This window comes from Panthera leo, chromosome C1 (assembly GCF_018350215.1).
Source record: "Panthera leo isolate Ple1 chromosome C1, P.leo_Ple1_pat1.1, whole genome shotgun sequence".
NCBI classification, from domain to species: Eukaryota; Metazoa; Chordata; class Mammalia; order Carnivora; family Felidae; genus Panthera; species Panthera leo.
Window position 1 is genome coordinate 18,805,857 of NC_056686.1, and position 13,729 is coordinate 18,819,585.

The 13,729-nt window shown below is 49.5% G+C and overlaps 1 protein-coding gene across 5 annotated transcripts in view; it reads right to left on the bottom strand.

Moving 5' to 3' along the window:
* LOC122228851 (RH-like protein) overlaps window positions 1-13,363 on the bottom strand; it is a 37,103-nt gene extending 23,740 nt beyond the window's left edge. The window contains exons 1-2 of one of the 5 annotated variants that reach the window (XR_006206772.1): window positions 13,102-13,363; window positions 3,465-3,651 (exon numbers count right to left, since the gene is read on the bottom strand). Coding sequence is in view for 4 of the 5 variants with exons in the window: in XM_042954255.1 (XP_042810189.1) it covers window positions 3,465-3,651; window positions 13,102-13,282 (368 nt within the window). In the remaining variant the exon portion in view is untranslated. Of the gene's footprint in view, window positions 1-3,424; window positions 3,652-13,101 lie in introns of all 5 variants that reach the window. The other 4 variants (XM_042954255.1, XM_042954253.1, XM_042954254.1 and 1 more) reach the window with 4 other exon arrangements.
* Window positions 13,364-13,729: the final 366 nt, after the last annotated feature.

Sequence of the window (13,729 nt, forward strand, 5' to 3'; positions counted from 1 at the left end):
GTCCCAGCTTTTCCACTTGAGCAGCTCTTTAATCTCACTGAGCCTGTTCCTTCCTCTGTAAAATACGACCGATGATGATATTTATCTCACGGTAGTGCTGTGGGGATTAGAAGGAAAATTTGTGCATGTGTGTCTAGCACCGCGATTGGCACAAAGGACTAACTCGGGAGTAGAAGCCTGCATTGTTGGCACTATTGCTGATTCCTTCCTTGCCTTGACAAATGAGCAAGCTCAGTGTGGGGATTCAAGAGGAGAAAACAACTTGTTTTCAAGGTACTTATGATCCAGCTGAGGAGATGGGGCTGACACTGTGAGTCTGTCCACTAAGACTATCCATGATATCATGTGGCGAGGGGGGTGGCTCACTGGAGGGAGAGAGCAGTGTGGACTGGGTTCATCAGGGAGGGCTTCCGGGGGGAGGCGGCACTAAGCAAAACAATCCATGGTGGTTAAACCAACCCACCCTCCTCTGGGCACCTTGCTCAGAGACTCCCTCCCCTCCCTAATGCTACCACCAACCACTGTCAGTACAAAAGAACATAATTTGTCAAGCATTATGTATAACAGCCTTGCGACTACACCCCCTCGTTTAAATTTTAATCTTCTGGCGCACCTGGATGGCTCAGTCAGGTAAGCGTCCAATTTTTTATTTCAACTCAGGTCATGATCTGTGCTGGCAGTGTGGAGCCTACTTGGGATTCTCTCTCTCCCTCTCTCTGCCCCTCCCCTACTCGCTCGCTCTCAAATAAACCTTTAAAATAAATAAGTAAATAAGTTTTAATCTTCTAAGTGGCCTTCGGTAAACAATGCTAGGGTACCAGTCAGTACCTTCACATTACAGAACAGGACACTGAGACTAGAAGAGGTGACTCTTTGGGCCACAAAGCTAGTTAACAACAAAAGTTGAGGCTCAAACCCAGCTGGCCTGGATCCAAAGCCTGTGCTCTGAAGTCTGGACGCAGCCTCCTCGGCATTTGCTGCCAACATAGTGTCTTGCTTAAGGCTCAAGGACTTCAGAGGGAAGATCAGGAGAGGACCAAGGGCCTGGGAAGGAGTCTCACAGGGATCAGGAATTATTTAGAATCCGGAGTTACTCAAAGTTTCACCACGACTGGCCGTGTCATGTCTTTTGGGTGAGCACTCATTTAACTGGCAAGGGCCTGATTCAAGAGGACATGTGCCAGTGGTGGGATTCCAGACCCCAGGGGCCAGTTGGTACTGGGGAGGTGTCGAGACTGGGAAGTACAGTGTTTAGGAGTGCTGTCTCCAGTCCAGCCAGCTTAGGTTGGAATCCTGGCTGTGTGACCTTGGGCAAATCACTGAACCACTCTGTGCTTCTGTGTCCTCGCCTATAAGGTGGAGGCAAGGCCTATGAGGCTATGCTAAGGGTAAACTGAGTTGATATATTTCAAGCACAATAAGAGGGTTGGTTATCGCCACTATCTTCTGGGGAGGCCTCCTGAACCTTTCAAAATACAGCATTAAAAATATCACAACTTTCAGGGTTCTTTTTATTTTCATTTTGTTCCGGTAACCATTTACTAAGTCTTCACTACGTGAGGAAAACAAAGGACAAAGCTGAGTGGGACAGGCCCCTGCCCTGAAGGGACTGGTCATCGGTGACTCAAAGCAACTCAGTGCCAAGTCAGGCTGCACAGCGCAGGGGAGGCCGAGGGGGAAGGGGAGGGCGCTGTACCGGAGGCAAGCCTGGCCCCGTCCCCTGCACCAGCCCAGCCCCTGGAAAGGTCGGGAAGAAGCTCTCTGTTCCAATCTGGGAAGCCAGTCTGGGGGTGGGGCGGGGGGGGCGTCACAGCTGGGAGGATCCAAGCGGTCAGAGGCGGGGCAGGGGAGTTCACTCAGGCTGCAAAGGGCCTCTTCTTGTCTTCCTGGATTGAGTCAAGAACAAGTTGGTCCCTGTGGGCGGGGGACCTTAGAAGGAGCAGCCCAGAGATGCCTGGACAGTAGGTGCAGGAGGCTGAAGGTTTGTGTGACCTTAAGCCAAGGCAGCAGAAACGCCAGACCAGGGCCACCGCTGTCAGAGCTCCTCAGGAGAGTGCCCTTTGCCTCTTCCCAGGTGTTTCTTGGGGGGATGGGGCGGGGACAGATTGAATCCCCGTGGGGATTAGCCTAAAACTTGTTAGAAGAAAAAAATGTGGAGGTTTTCATCAGGGTCAGTAGAGAACCGACCGGGCTCTGTATGTTTCATGTTCTGACCACCCTGGAGTGTGTGGGAAGGGCTGCATACGGATAGTTAAAGGCTAAAGCCATTTTCTACCCCTTAACCGTGTGACCCTTGGTAAGTGCCTTATGCTCTCGGAGCCTGGACACCAGTTAGCCCGCTGCTGGAAGGGTTAAACGAAGCCATGTTTGTGCACTGCCTGGTACAGTGTTTGGCTCACGGGGAGATGTTCAACAGCTCAGAGATGTGCTCAGAGATGCAGGGCTTCAGAGGGGAGGATGGAGTGGCCTGGAGAGCTGACAGGTCCCCCAAGATGGGATTTACCATCATCATCCGGGCAGGACAGAGATTCAGAGGTGGAGAAAACCAAAAACCAATTTTCAAGGTAAATTCTACCTAGTTTCTCCTGTCATGGGCTAACGGCTTTTTTAATTTTAAAAAATTTTTTGTCTTTTTTTTTTGGCGGGGGGCTCGGCCCCATGCCCAACGTGGACCTTGAACTCATGCCGCCGAGATGAAGGTTTGCATGCTCTACGGACTGCTCCTTCCTATTCAGTAATCATCGCATTCCCCATGTAACCATTATTCTGACTCCTAGCAACATGGGTCATTTTGCTACTTCTAAGAGTTTCATATAAACACAGCCAAATGGATCAACCTGAATTGAAAGGCGTGGCTATTTCTTGCTCACCAACATTTGAGGACTAGCAATACTTTTTTATTTTCAAGAGACTGTGATAGTTCTTTTTTTTTTTTTTTCTGTAATCTCTATTCATTTTTCTTCGAACCCATGCTGCTCGTGTAACTTTACAAAATCACAGTCAATAATAAAGAAAGGTCTTGGGGAGGGCTGTAGATCTGAGCCCGGGGTTGTCAGAGAAAATACAGGATTCCCAGTTCAATTTGAATTTTTTTTTTTTAATTTTTTTTAACGTTTATTTATTTTTGAGACAGAGAGAGACAGAGCATGAACGGGGGAGGGGAAGAGAGAGAGGGAGACACAGAATCGGAAGCAGGCTCCAGGCTCTGAGCCATCAGCCCAGAGCCGGATGCGGGGCTCGAACTCACGGACCGTGAGATCGTGACCTGAGCTGAAGTCGGACGCTCAACCAACTGAGCCACCCAGGCGCCCCCAATTTGAATTTTAGATAAAGAGTGGATAATTTGTGAGGGTATATCCCAATATCGCATGGCTTCAAGGGGACATCCCAGCTATTCTAGAACCAGCCCTCTTGGGCCCCATACCTCAAGGATCCACAAAACGATCCAGCCACTGTCTGGTTACCTGGACAGTTTGATGACCACCTTCTTAGGGGAGAGCTGCTCCAGGAACCCATCCAGTAGGACTGCCCACTGCACCACCAGGGCCAGCAAGAAGAGGTTGAAGGCCACGCTGCTCCAGCCGTATCTCCGCAAAGACGAGTTGATGAAGCCAAAGCCAAGGGCCACCATGATGGTAACATCCTGCAGGACTGCCCAGGAGCAGATATGGAGAAGGAGAAAGGGAGGCAGACGAGATGGAAAGTTGTATGAAATTGGAATTTACAGAACTTACAGAATTAGAATGTACCTACATTCCGCGTGAATTTGCGGGGTGGCAGCTGGAAGGGATCATTAAGGATCATTGGGCAAGTTGCTTTGCCTCTTTGAGCCTCAGTCTTCTCATCTGAATCATGGGGAAAATACATAGCAGGCAGGGCTGAGGCAAAGATTCGATGAGCTAATGCTGGGTAGGCACAAAGGCAGGGCCTGGCCCATAGTAAGTGCTCAGTAAATGTAGCAATTATTATTACTAAACTCGATGGAATGAACATGTGTAAAACATCTGGATCGATGCTTGGCACACAGTTGACATTCAATGAAGGTAATTACCGCTGCTGTGGAGGATCAGATTCAACCTCCTGATCATGTACGTGAGAAAATAAGGCCACATGGGGCACCTGGGTGGCTCAGTTGGTTAAGCATCTGACTTTGGCTCAGGTCATGATCTCACGGTTCATGGGTTCCAGCCCTGCATTGGGCTCTGACAGCTCATCTGCTGACAGCTCAGAGCCTGGAATCTGCTTCGGATTCTGTGTTTCCCCTTCTCTCTCTGCCGCTCCCCCAGTTGTGCTCTGTGTCTCTTTCTCTCTCTCTCAAAAATAAATAAACATTAAAAAAAATTTTTTTAAAAAGAAAGAAAATAAGGCCACAGAAGCCAGTGACTTGGCCCAGAAAAGAGGGGGCAGAAGCAGGTCCCGAAGTTCTGTTGATAAGAACCAGATTATCCTTGCAGAAAACAGCTGTCTCCCTTTGTCCCTTGCTGGGAGGGACCCAGTGTTCGGGCAGAAAGCACCAGGGCCTTCTGAGAGACCCTCACCTTTTTCCAGCCTTGGACCCTGCTCAAGGGCTGCTGTGGCAGGGGAGCGCAAGAGACTTTGCCTAATGGCAGGGAGAGGTCCAGCAAAAGGAAAAGGGTGGACCCTTGTATTTACTTCCAAGCTTGAAAAATGGTTCGCAGCTTGACAAACATGGGTTCAAATCAGGGCTCTAGCAGTTTCCAGCTGTGCGGCTTAAGGTAGTTGTGTGATGTCTCTGAACTTTAGTAGCAGCCTACATGTATTAAGTGTTTCCCATACGGCAACACTCTTTTATTTATTTTTCCAAGTAATCTCTCTGCCCAATGCGGGGCTCGAACTCATGACCCTGAGATCAAGAATCCCACGCTCTCCGGACTGAGCCAGCCAGGATTTTAATCACCTCACACAGACCATCTCACTTATTTCGTACAGCCACCTTCCAAGGCGGGTGCTGTTCTTATCACCATGTCACAGATGTGAAGGCTGAGCCACAGAGGAGTGAAGTAACTCACCCCAGCTCGTACAGCCAGATTTAAACCTAGATGGTCTGCCCCGAAGCCTGTGCCTTCACCCACCACACTATCTGCTCTCAGTTTTCTCACCCGCTCAATGGGAAAAACGATCACACCCTTCGTCGGGTCCCCAGAGTCTGATGCTATAATAGCCCACCATCACTCAGGACAGAAAGACTGATCAACAAACACCGACTATTTCACATGTATAAATACCCAGGGAGAGAACTTGCAAGAATTTTTCCCCCGATGAATATTATCCTCTGGTTTGGGGAGAGTTTTACTTTTCTTTTTTTTCTTTTCTTTTTCTGTGTTTAAATTTTCTACAACCAGCACTTAGACAGTGAACAAAAACAAACAAAACAACACGTGAACACACACACGCACCAAAGAAAGCACAGCCTTCAAGTTTAGACACTTCTGTTTGGTCCCAGTTCTGTCATTCCCCATTAGGTTAAACCGTATTAAAATTGCCAACATTTGGCCATTTTTGACCTATAAAAATGGCATTTTATATATGCTTCAACCTCATAGCTGTGTGCCCTCGGAGGTGCCGTACCTTCCTCGTCAGCTAAATAAGGGCAATTATACCCACCCCCGAGGGGACGGGAGAGCTGAAGGAAGTGATATTTTGTTCAAGTGCTTGGCACTCCGTAAGTGGTGGCGATTCACCAGCACCGCCGTCATTCTCTTCACCATCACGGTTACCAGAACCCACCTGCTCTCCGCGGGCCTCGATCCCTGGCCCTGAGGACAACGAGGAGGCACTTGTTTCCAGAACTCTCCAAAGTCTCAGAAAGCCCCTTCGAGTTACATTTAAACCCACTTTCATTGAGAAATGCGTAGACCTAGGGTCGTACACATCAGACTTGGGTGGGTGTTAACGTGTCCCCAAACAATCTGATCACACCAGGATGTTGGAGACCCCTGGGGACCCCAAAGGGTCTGGGAACTTGGGGAGTAGGTGAGAAAGGGCATTGATTCAACTTTTTGCCCCTTCTCCCCTGACATGGGGGGAGAGAAAGGTGCAGGCAACATTTCAGTCTCCTGTTGACACCCTCTTGGGAATGGAGGTGACAGGGCACATATTGTACAGGGCATTCCTCTTGGGAGCGCTCAAATTCCTTCAGGACCCAAGCAGGAAACCGTATGGATGAAAGGGCCTGTGGCCAACTAGAGATCGGACACCCCGCTTTCAGCATTCAAATTCAATCTTGTCTTAAAGACCGCTGTTAAGCCCAACCCGTGTGCCATTTAGCAGCAACTCTAAATGCATAGGGTCCAGACTTACTGAAGATTCCATGAGTCGGGAGACCCTTTCATTTTCCTCCCATTGTATAGAAGCAGACCAGAGAGAGCCTGTGACCTCCTCAAGGCCACAGAGCATGCTGGCAGCAGAACCGAGCTCTGACCCCCAGGTATGGTGCTCTTTAACCGGGCTGGGCTGTTTCTCGCTCTTGTCCGCCCCCACCTCACTAAGGGACCTCAGGCAAGGTCCTTGTCCTCTTTTGGGCCTCAATTTCTCTCTCTGTAAACATGTAGGTGTTGGACTTGGTACTCTCTAAGGCCCTTATAACTCTGGGCCTTTTTTTATATTCTTTTTTTTTTTAATATTTAATGTTTATTTATTTTTGAGAGAGAGAGAGAGAGAGAGAGCGAGCATGAGTGGGGGAGGGGCAGAGCGAGAGAGGGACACAAGAACCCGAAGCAAGCTCCAGGCTCTGAGCTGTCAGCACAGAGCCCGACGAGGGGCTCGAACCCACGAGCCGTGAGATCACGACCTGAGCCGAAGTCGGACGCTTAACCGACTGAGCCACCCAGGCGCCCCAACTCTGGCATATTCTGAGGAGAGGATCAATGGGTGGGGAGAGGAGGGTGACCGGGATAGGGCAGAGGCGGGGGCCCTAAGGAGGAGGAAGTCAGAGGATCTCGGGTGGGGGGGCTTTATCAGGCACAGCTACCATCCCCACCGCTGCCCGGTGTAGGAGCTCGGGGCCTTCCTCCCCAAGGCCCCACACTGTCCCTAAGGGAGGAGCTGTACTCCACCCAGCGGGATAAAGTTAGGGTGGCAGTTTCTGGGAGCTGTCGACAGAGCCCATTCACCCTAAATGAATCAGTCCATGACGTTAGAATTCAGGCCTTTCCACTCCCTGCACTCTCTTGCTTCTTCTCCTGGTCTCCCAGGCCCCTTTCTGATTCTTCCTAGGTCTCATTATCCGGACCCCCACTTCAGGGCCAGGTCCCAGCTCAGAGCATCCCCAGTGGTGCCAGCCTCCACCTCTCAGAGCCTGCGCTGCACCCCACGTCGGCTGCTGGGCTGATAGGCTAATGGCCTCTAAGGTGTTCAGGGGTGATAAGGAGTGGATGTGCGACAGGGGCCCCCGTGACTGGGCCCCAGAGGGGAATTTTACAGTCTAAGACAGGCCTCCGGAGAATTTTATGAAAGCCCCATGGCTTGCAGAAAGGGTCTAGCCTGAGAGGCCAGTGTTGAGACGAGGCACTTGTTACCAGCACTGTAACAGCAGCCACGTATGTGGTGCGCCCCCCTCCCCCAGGCCCCCTTCTAAGTGCCTGACAGCTTTAACCGACAGCAACTTTGCGCAGTACGTCCTATTTGCTACCCACATTTTACATATAGGGAAAGGGAGGCACAGAGAGGTGCTGTAACTAGCCCAGGTCACACAGCTAGCAAACGGTGAGCAATCTGAATCTGGACCATCTGGGTTTAACCACCACACATCGTGCCTCTCCGTATAGCACACATAGTATAATGGTGAAGAGTATAGACTGAGTCAGGTTGTCAGGGTCCAGAGGCTACCTCTACCTCTGTGTCCCAGCTGCCTAATCTGTAAAATGGGTGTGAAACAATGGTGCCTGCTCAGAGGATTGTCACGAACATTTTCGCCGGTTCGCGCAAATCACGTATCCTGTGCCTACCACTCATTAGCTGTGTGACTTTGGGCAAGACTCTTCCCCCCCCTCCTCTGGCCTGGCTGCCCCTGTGATCCTAGCTCTGTGTTCCCACCCGCCTTTGCTCCTTCCTCTGGCCTGCAGGCACTCCAGCACCAAGAGCTCTGAAGCCAGACCCAGCTTCTGTCCCTTAGGAGGCTCGACTTCCGCACTATTCTCCCCACTGCTGACTGGGAAGATCTCGGCAGCCCCAGACTGGGACCACCCATAGTGCCCCATGCTGATTTCTGCTCCCCAATAGCCTCTACTCCCACCCTACCTTCACCCCTACAGCATTCTGGGAATAGAAAAAGAGATTTCCCAATCAAAGGGGACAGCCAAGGCTAAGATATGGGACGTTCTAGGATTTGGGGGTACCATATTTGTATGTCAGTGGGAAAGCCCCTCATGTCTTTTAGTAGCTCTCCTCCTTTTGGGGAGTAAGGGGGGAGTTGGGTAGTATCCACAGTGCAGGGCCCAGGATGTTCCCCCAGTCTGGCAGTCCTAGAAGAGGCTCTGTGTATAGATCATTACGGTAATGGGTTCCAATGAAGGAATCATGCCTTCCAGTATAGGCCCCTCCCCCCTGGGTTGGGCCTTGTGATTTGCTTCGGCCAATGAGACATGAGTAAACACGATACGAGCAGAGGTTTGAAAAGCACCCACCCATTGGGGCTTACCCTCTTTTGCAGCAGTAACTATTCCGCTACCATGTGAAGAAGTCTGGGCTAGGGTGATGGAGCCACATCACATTCACTACCAGCCAGCATCACCCGCCAAACATGTGAATGAGGCCGTCCCACCCCAGTCAAACCTCCAGGCTGCACATGCACGAGAGAGCCTAGGAAACCGACAGAAGAACCACCCGGCTGGGCCCCACCCGTATCGCTGAACCACTTAATCACAATCGGGAACAAATCGAATGGCCATTAACAAATCAAAATGGCCATTGGAAGTCACTACGTTTGGGGGCGGTCTGTTATGCAGCAATGGATAGCTGATACACTCTGCTTCCCCTAAGCATCTCAGAGGCACCTCATCCCCAATCCTAGAGTGAATATATCATTGTTCATTTCACGAACCTGCTTCTCACCTCAGGAATTGGCACGTCCATATACCCAACCACACGTCTAAAGCCATCCTGAGCTCCTTTCACTTTCACCGGGTACAGCTCATTTGATCTCCTAGCTATCTCTTGAATGTTGGGACTCTTTGCTTCTCCCTCATGGTCCCTGCCCATTTGGTCTCATCGCCGGCCGTGTGGACGGTGGTCGCCAACATAGGGAACGCACACCTCAGAAGATGCTCCAGAAGATCCACAGGGGCTCCCGGAGGAACATATTAGCCCTTCCAGTTTTGTTTGTTTTTATAAAAGTATAAGGAACTGGGGCGCCTGGGTGGCTCAGTCGGTTAAGCGTCCGACTTCGGCTCAGGTCACGATCTCACAGTTCATGAGTTCGAGCCCCATGTCGGGCTCTGTGCTGACAGCCAGAGCCTGGAGCCTGCTTCGGACTCTGTGTCCCCCTCTCTCTCTGTCCCTCCCCCACTCATGCTTGGTCAATCTCTCTCTCTCTCTCTCTCTCTCTCTCAAGAATAAGTAAACATTAAAAAATGGTATTTCAAAAATAGAAGAAATTAAAGTCTATTAATAATAAAAGCAAATACGTTTAATCAGTCTTTATATGGGAAAGTGCTATTGTCTTGTGATAGCAATGAAGCAGAGAGACGGTGAATAATTTGCCCAAGGTCTCACAGCTAAGGAGAGGCAGAGGCAGGGTTTGAATCTGTCTGGCTCCAACGTTTGTCAAACTTTTCACATGCATAAGAGTCACTTTGAGGGCTTGCTTGGGAAAATTCAGGTTGCTGGGCCCTACCCTGAACATTTCTGATGGATAGGTATGGACTGGGCTTGGGAATCTGCATTTCTAACAAATTCCTGAGGTGCCCGTGGCTGAGGTGGCTGCTCTGGGGACCACACTTTGAGAACCACTGATCTAGGCGCCTCTTCCTCCAAAGGCCCTGGGTGAAGTTTGCATTTCTGAGAGTATTTAAGATCCACGTTACCCCAGGAGCCTCCTCTGCCTGTTCGGGATGTCAGACAGCTTCTAGTCTCCTAGCTTTGGAAGGTGGCCTGAGGGGAGTATTGGGCCACAGGGAAGAGGGGACATCTGTTTCTCTGTATTCATCATGTTGCAACGGATGGCAGGATTTCGTTTTGTTTTTGTTTTAAATTTGATTATGGATTATGGAAAAGTTTAAGCATATGCAAGAGCAGAGAGTCACTTGATGAATGTCATGTGCCCATTCCCAGTTTTGATGACTGTCACACGGGGCCAATCTTATTTTATTATCCTTTTCCACTGTTTTCTTTTTGTTTCTTTCTTTTCTTTTTCTTTTTTTTCTTTTTCTTTCTTTTTTTTTTTTTTTTTTTTTTTTTTTTTGGCATAAAGCAAGCCCCAGACATTGCCTCATTTCAGTATATCTCTCTAGCAGATAGGGCCTTTAAAAAAAACCCAGAGTGCTGCTCTCAGACTTAACAAAACTAACAACAATTCCTGGGTATTGTACAGGATTCTTGCTGATTGTCTCAAAAATGTCTTTTTGGAATTGGCAGGTTTGAATAACATTGTTGTTCCCCTGGACTGGATTAGATTAAGTGAGTTGACAGATTAGGTTACCCAGTTCTAGTTCAACTAACCTTCACGGAACGGACACCTGCCTAAAACCACCGAATGAAGGCAAAACCGTAATGGCAGCCAAGTGTATGAAAAAAAAAAGGGCAAAGAGTTGGCAAACTCTTTACTGGTCACAAAGTTAAAAAGAAGTCAGTCTAATTAGATCTGACAGGAAGTCAACCAAGAGAATTTGAAATTATCAAGAAGACTCTAGGAATGGATTTACATTCTTTCTCGGTAATGGGAACAATGGGCCTTGCCTCGAGATTGACTGGTCCTGGTACCCTCACAACCCGTAATTTGAAAATATTATGTATTTCATTTGACCTCTTTCAAATTTTCTAATTTGTGTGTGTGTATTATTATCATGTATAAAAGATATTAATGTAGCAGTACTTGGCCTGTAACATGTAAATATGGTGCATGTCGCCATAACCTGAACCCAAACTCGTCCTATTAGGTCAGCAGCATGAGGGTCAAACTCCAGACTCAATCCAGTCGGTCTACCATGTCCTACCCCCATCTTGGTGCTCCAATGTTGCAATGTTAAGCCTTCACCTGGTCCACTCCAATGAGTACACACACAATGGCTCTTGCTGTCCTCTCACTCTGGATGATGATCCATTTTCACATGGTTGACTCCTACTGAGCCTCCAAGCCCTGGTTGGGCAGTCACTTCCTTCCAGAAGCCTTCCCTGACACTATCCACTCCCTTGCCCGGGTTATGGGCTCTTCTCTGTGCTTCTATGGAAAGTGAGTGTCTGAGGACACTTTATGCTAGCAGCACAGCACGAGGCTGAAGAACATGGACCCTGGAGCCACTCTAGAGAGTTTAAATACTGGCTCCTATACCCAATGGTTATACGACAAGTGACTCAACCTCGTTGTAAAATGGGGCAGTGAAGCCTAATGGTTAAGTGCGTGGAAACTAAAACCAGGCTGTGTAAATTTAAATTTGCTATGCTGTCGCTCCTGAGTGACCTCTCTTCAACATCTATGTGCCTAATTTCCTTGTATGAAAAACAGAGATCATAACCATACCTACCTCATGGGGTTGTTGTGAGGGTTCAACATAAAGCATTTAAATAGTGCCTGGTACATAGTGGGAGTTCAAGAAATATAAGCTCTGATTGGCATGTGTCTAAATCCCACATTTAGGGATATGATAACAGGGTTGAATGAATGAATGCATGCATGCATTGAATTACACTGTATTGGATTGAAAAGAATTAAGGTAAACTGAAATGAATTTAAATTGTGCCTAGGCCTTGCTTGTTAGGTACAAGCCTAGGGCCCCTCCCTAGGCAGCCCCTGAAGTGTAGATGCTTCCCTCCCCCCACCTACCTCCCTGCCTGCCCCCTCCCCGTCCCCCCCCCATCTCTTTGTCCCACTCCTGCTGCTGAGGCCCCGGGATGCCTTATCTTTGCTTTAACTAACTAGCCAGTTCACATCTCTTAGGAAGAAGCAGGCACTCAACCAGACTCCAGGTTCAGCTTTGTCTCAGGGAGGTCACTCAAGGAGGCCCATCCATTATCATAGATAAGACATCGTCCCCCTGAGATCACTTGAAACTCATCTCAATTTTTTTTAAAAAAAAGCAAAAAGCCAGGGGGCACCTGGCTGACTCAGTCAGTTAAGCGTCTGACTTCGGGTCAGGTCATGATCTCACAGTTTGTGAGTTCGAGCCCCGCATCGGGCTCGCTGCTGTCAGTGCGGAGCCGCTTAGGATCTTCTGCCCCCTCGCTCTCTGCCCCTCCCCTGCTCATGCTCTCTCTCTCAAAAATAAATACAACATTTAAAAAATAATAATAATTTTTAAAAAATTAAAAAAGCAAAAGCGACACCCCCGTCTCGTTGACAGTTGTCCTCGTCACAGTCTGTGACTATTTTTAGCTGCATGTAGAATAACGACCATTCTACACTCCTCTTCAGCCATACCTTATGGCTCTGGGTTTGCAGACAGAATGTAGACTTCCGGCCAATAAGTGAGGAGAAGGCTGGGGGTGGAGGAGGGGCAACAGACCAAAGCCCCGGAAAGGCGGGTGGCACAGAAATGAACAAGAGAGACTCCCAAACAGGAAACAAAAACTAAAAGCCGAACAGCGTGAAATTCCTTGCTGTTAAGGAGACAGGGGAGGAGGGGACAGAGAAGCAGAGACTTACGAAGACCATTTTGCAAAGGGAATTCTGTAAATACAGACTAGGAGACCCCGGACTGCCCTGACACATCCAGGAAGGCTTCATCAAGAGGGGGTGTCCACGCTGGTCCTAAAGGAGAGCCTATGTTGTTGGCTGGGTCTTTGCACAACCCACGGAAGAAGGTGTGGGAACCTATTTACTCAACGACTTTGTGGAAAGGAACCTCTAGGCCCCCGGAGGATCACGGACCTCCTCTTCCCTTGTCCCTGCTACTTGCCTCTGTGACCACCTCCCCTCTGGACACTCACCTCGATAGGTCTCCATGAGCTTCTTCGGATCCTGTGAGGAAGTGTCATAGGAGGTGAAAAAGAAGAAGATGACAATGAGAGCCACCTCCAGCACGAGGGTCCACAGGGGCAGGAAGCACTGCATGGATGGTGGGTACTTAGAGCCCATTCTGGGTCCGGCACTTACACCAGCTCCAGGCATCAGCCGTCTGCCCTCGTCCCCCCCGCAAGGGAGTCATAGGGGGAGACACCCGCCAACAGCCTTATCTCAGGCTGCAAGCCTGGCTCTGCTGGCCTGTCTATGGAGTTAACACAGGAGCAGAGGGACTAGGACAGGGAGGGGGAAGAAATGCACTTATTCCAACATGAACTCATTCATTCGCTATTTATTTATTCATTCCACAAGTAGTTGCTGCGCTCCTACTCTACGGCAGGCACTGTGCTCAGTTTAGAAGATGCCATTCATGGGGCGCCTGGGTGGCTCAGTCGGTTGGGCGTCTGACTTCGGCTCAGGTCATGATCTCGCGGTCCGTGAGTTCGAGCCCCGCGTCGGGTTCTGTGCTGACAGCTCAGAGCCGGGAGCCTGCGTCGGATTCTGTGTCTCCCCCTCTCTCTGCCCCTCCTCTGCTTGTGCCCCGTCTCTCACTGT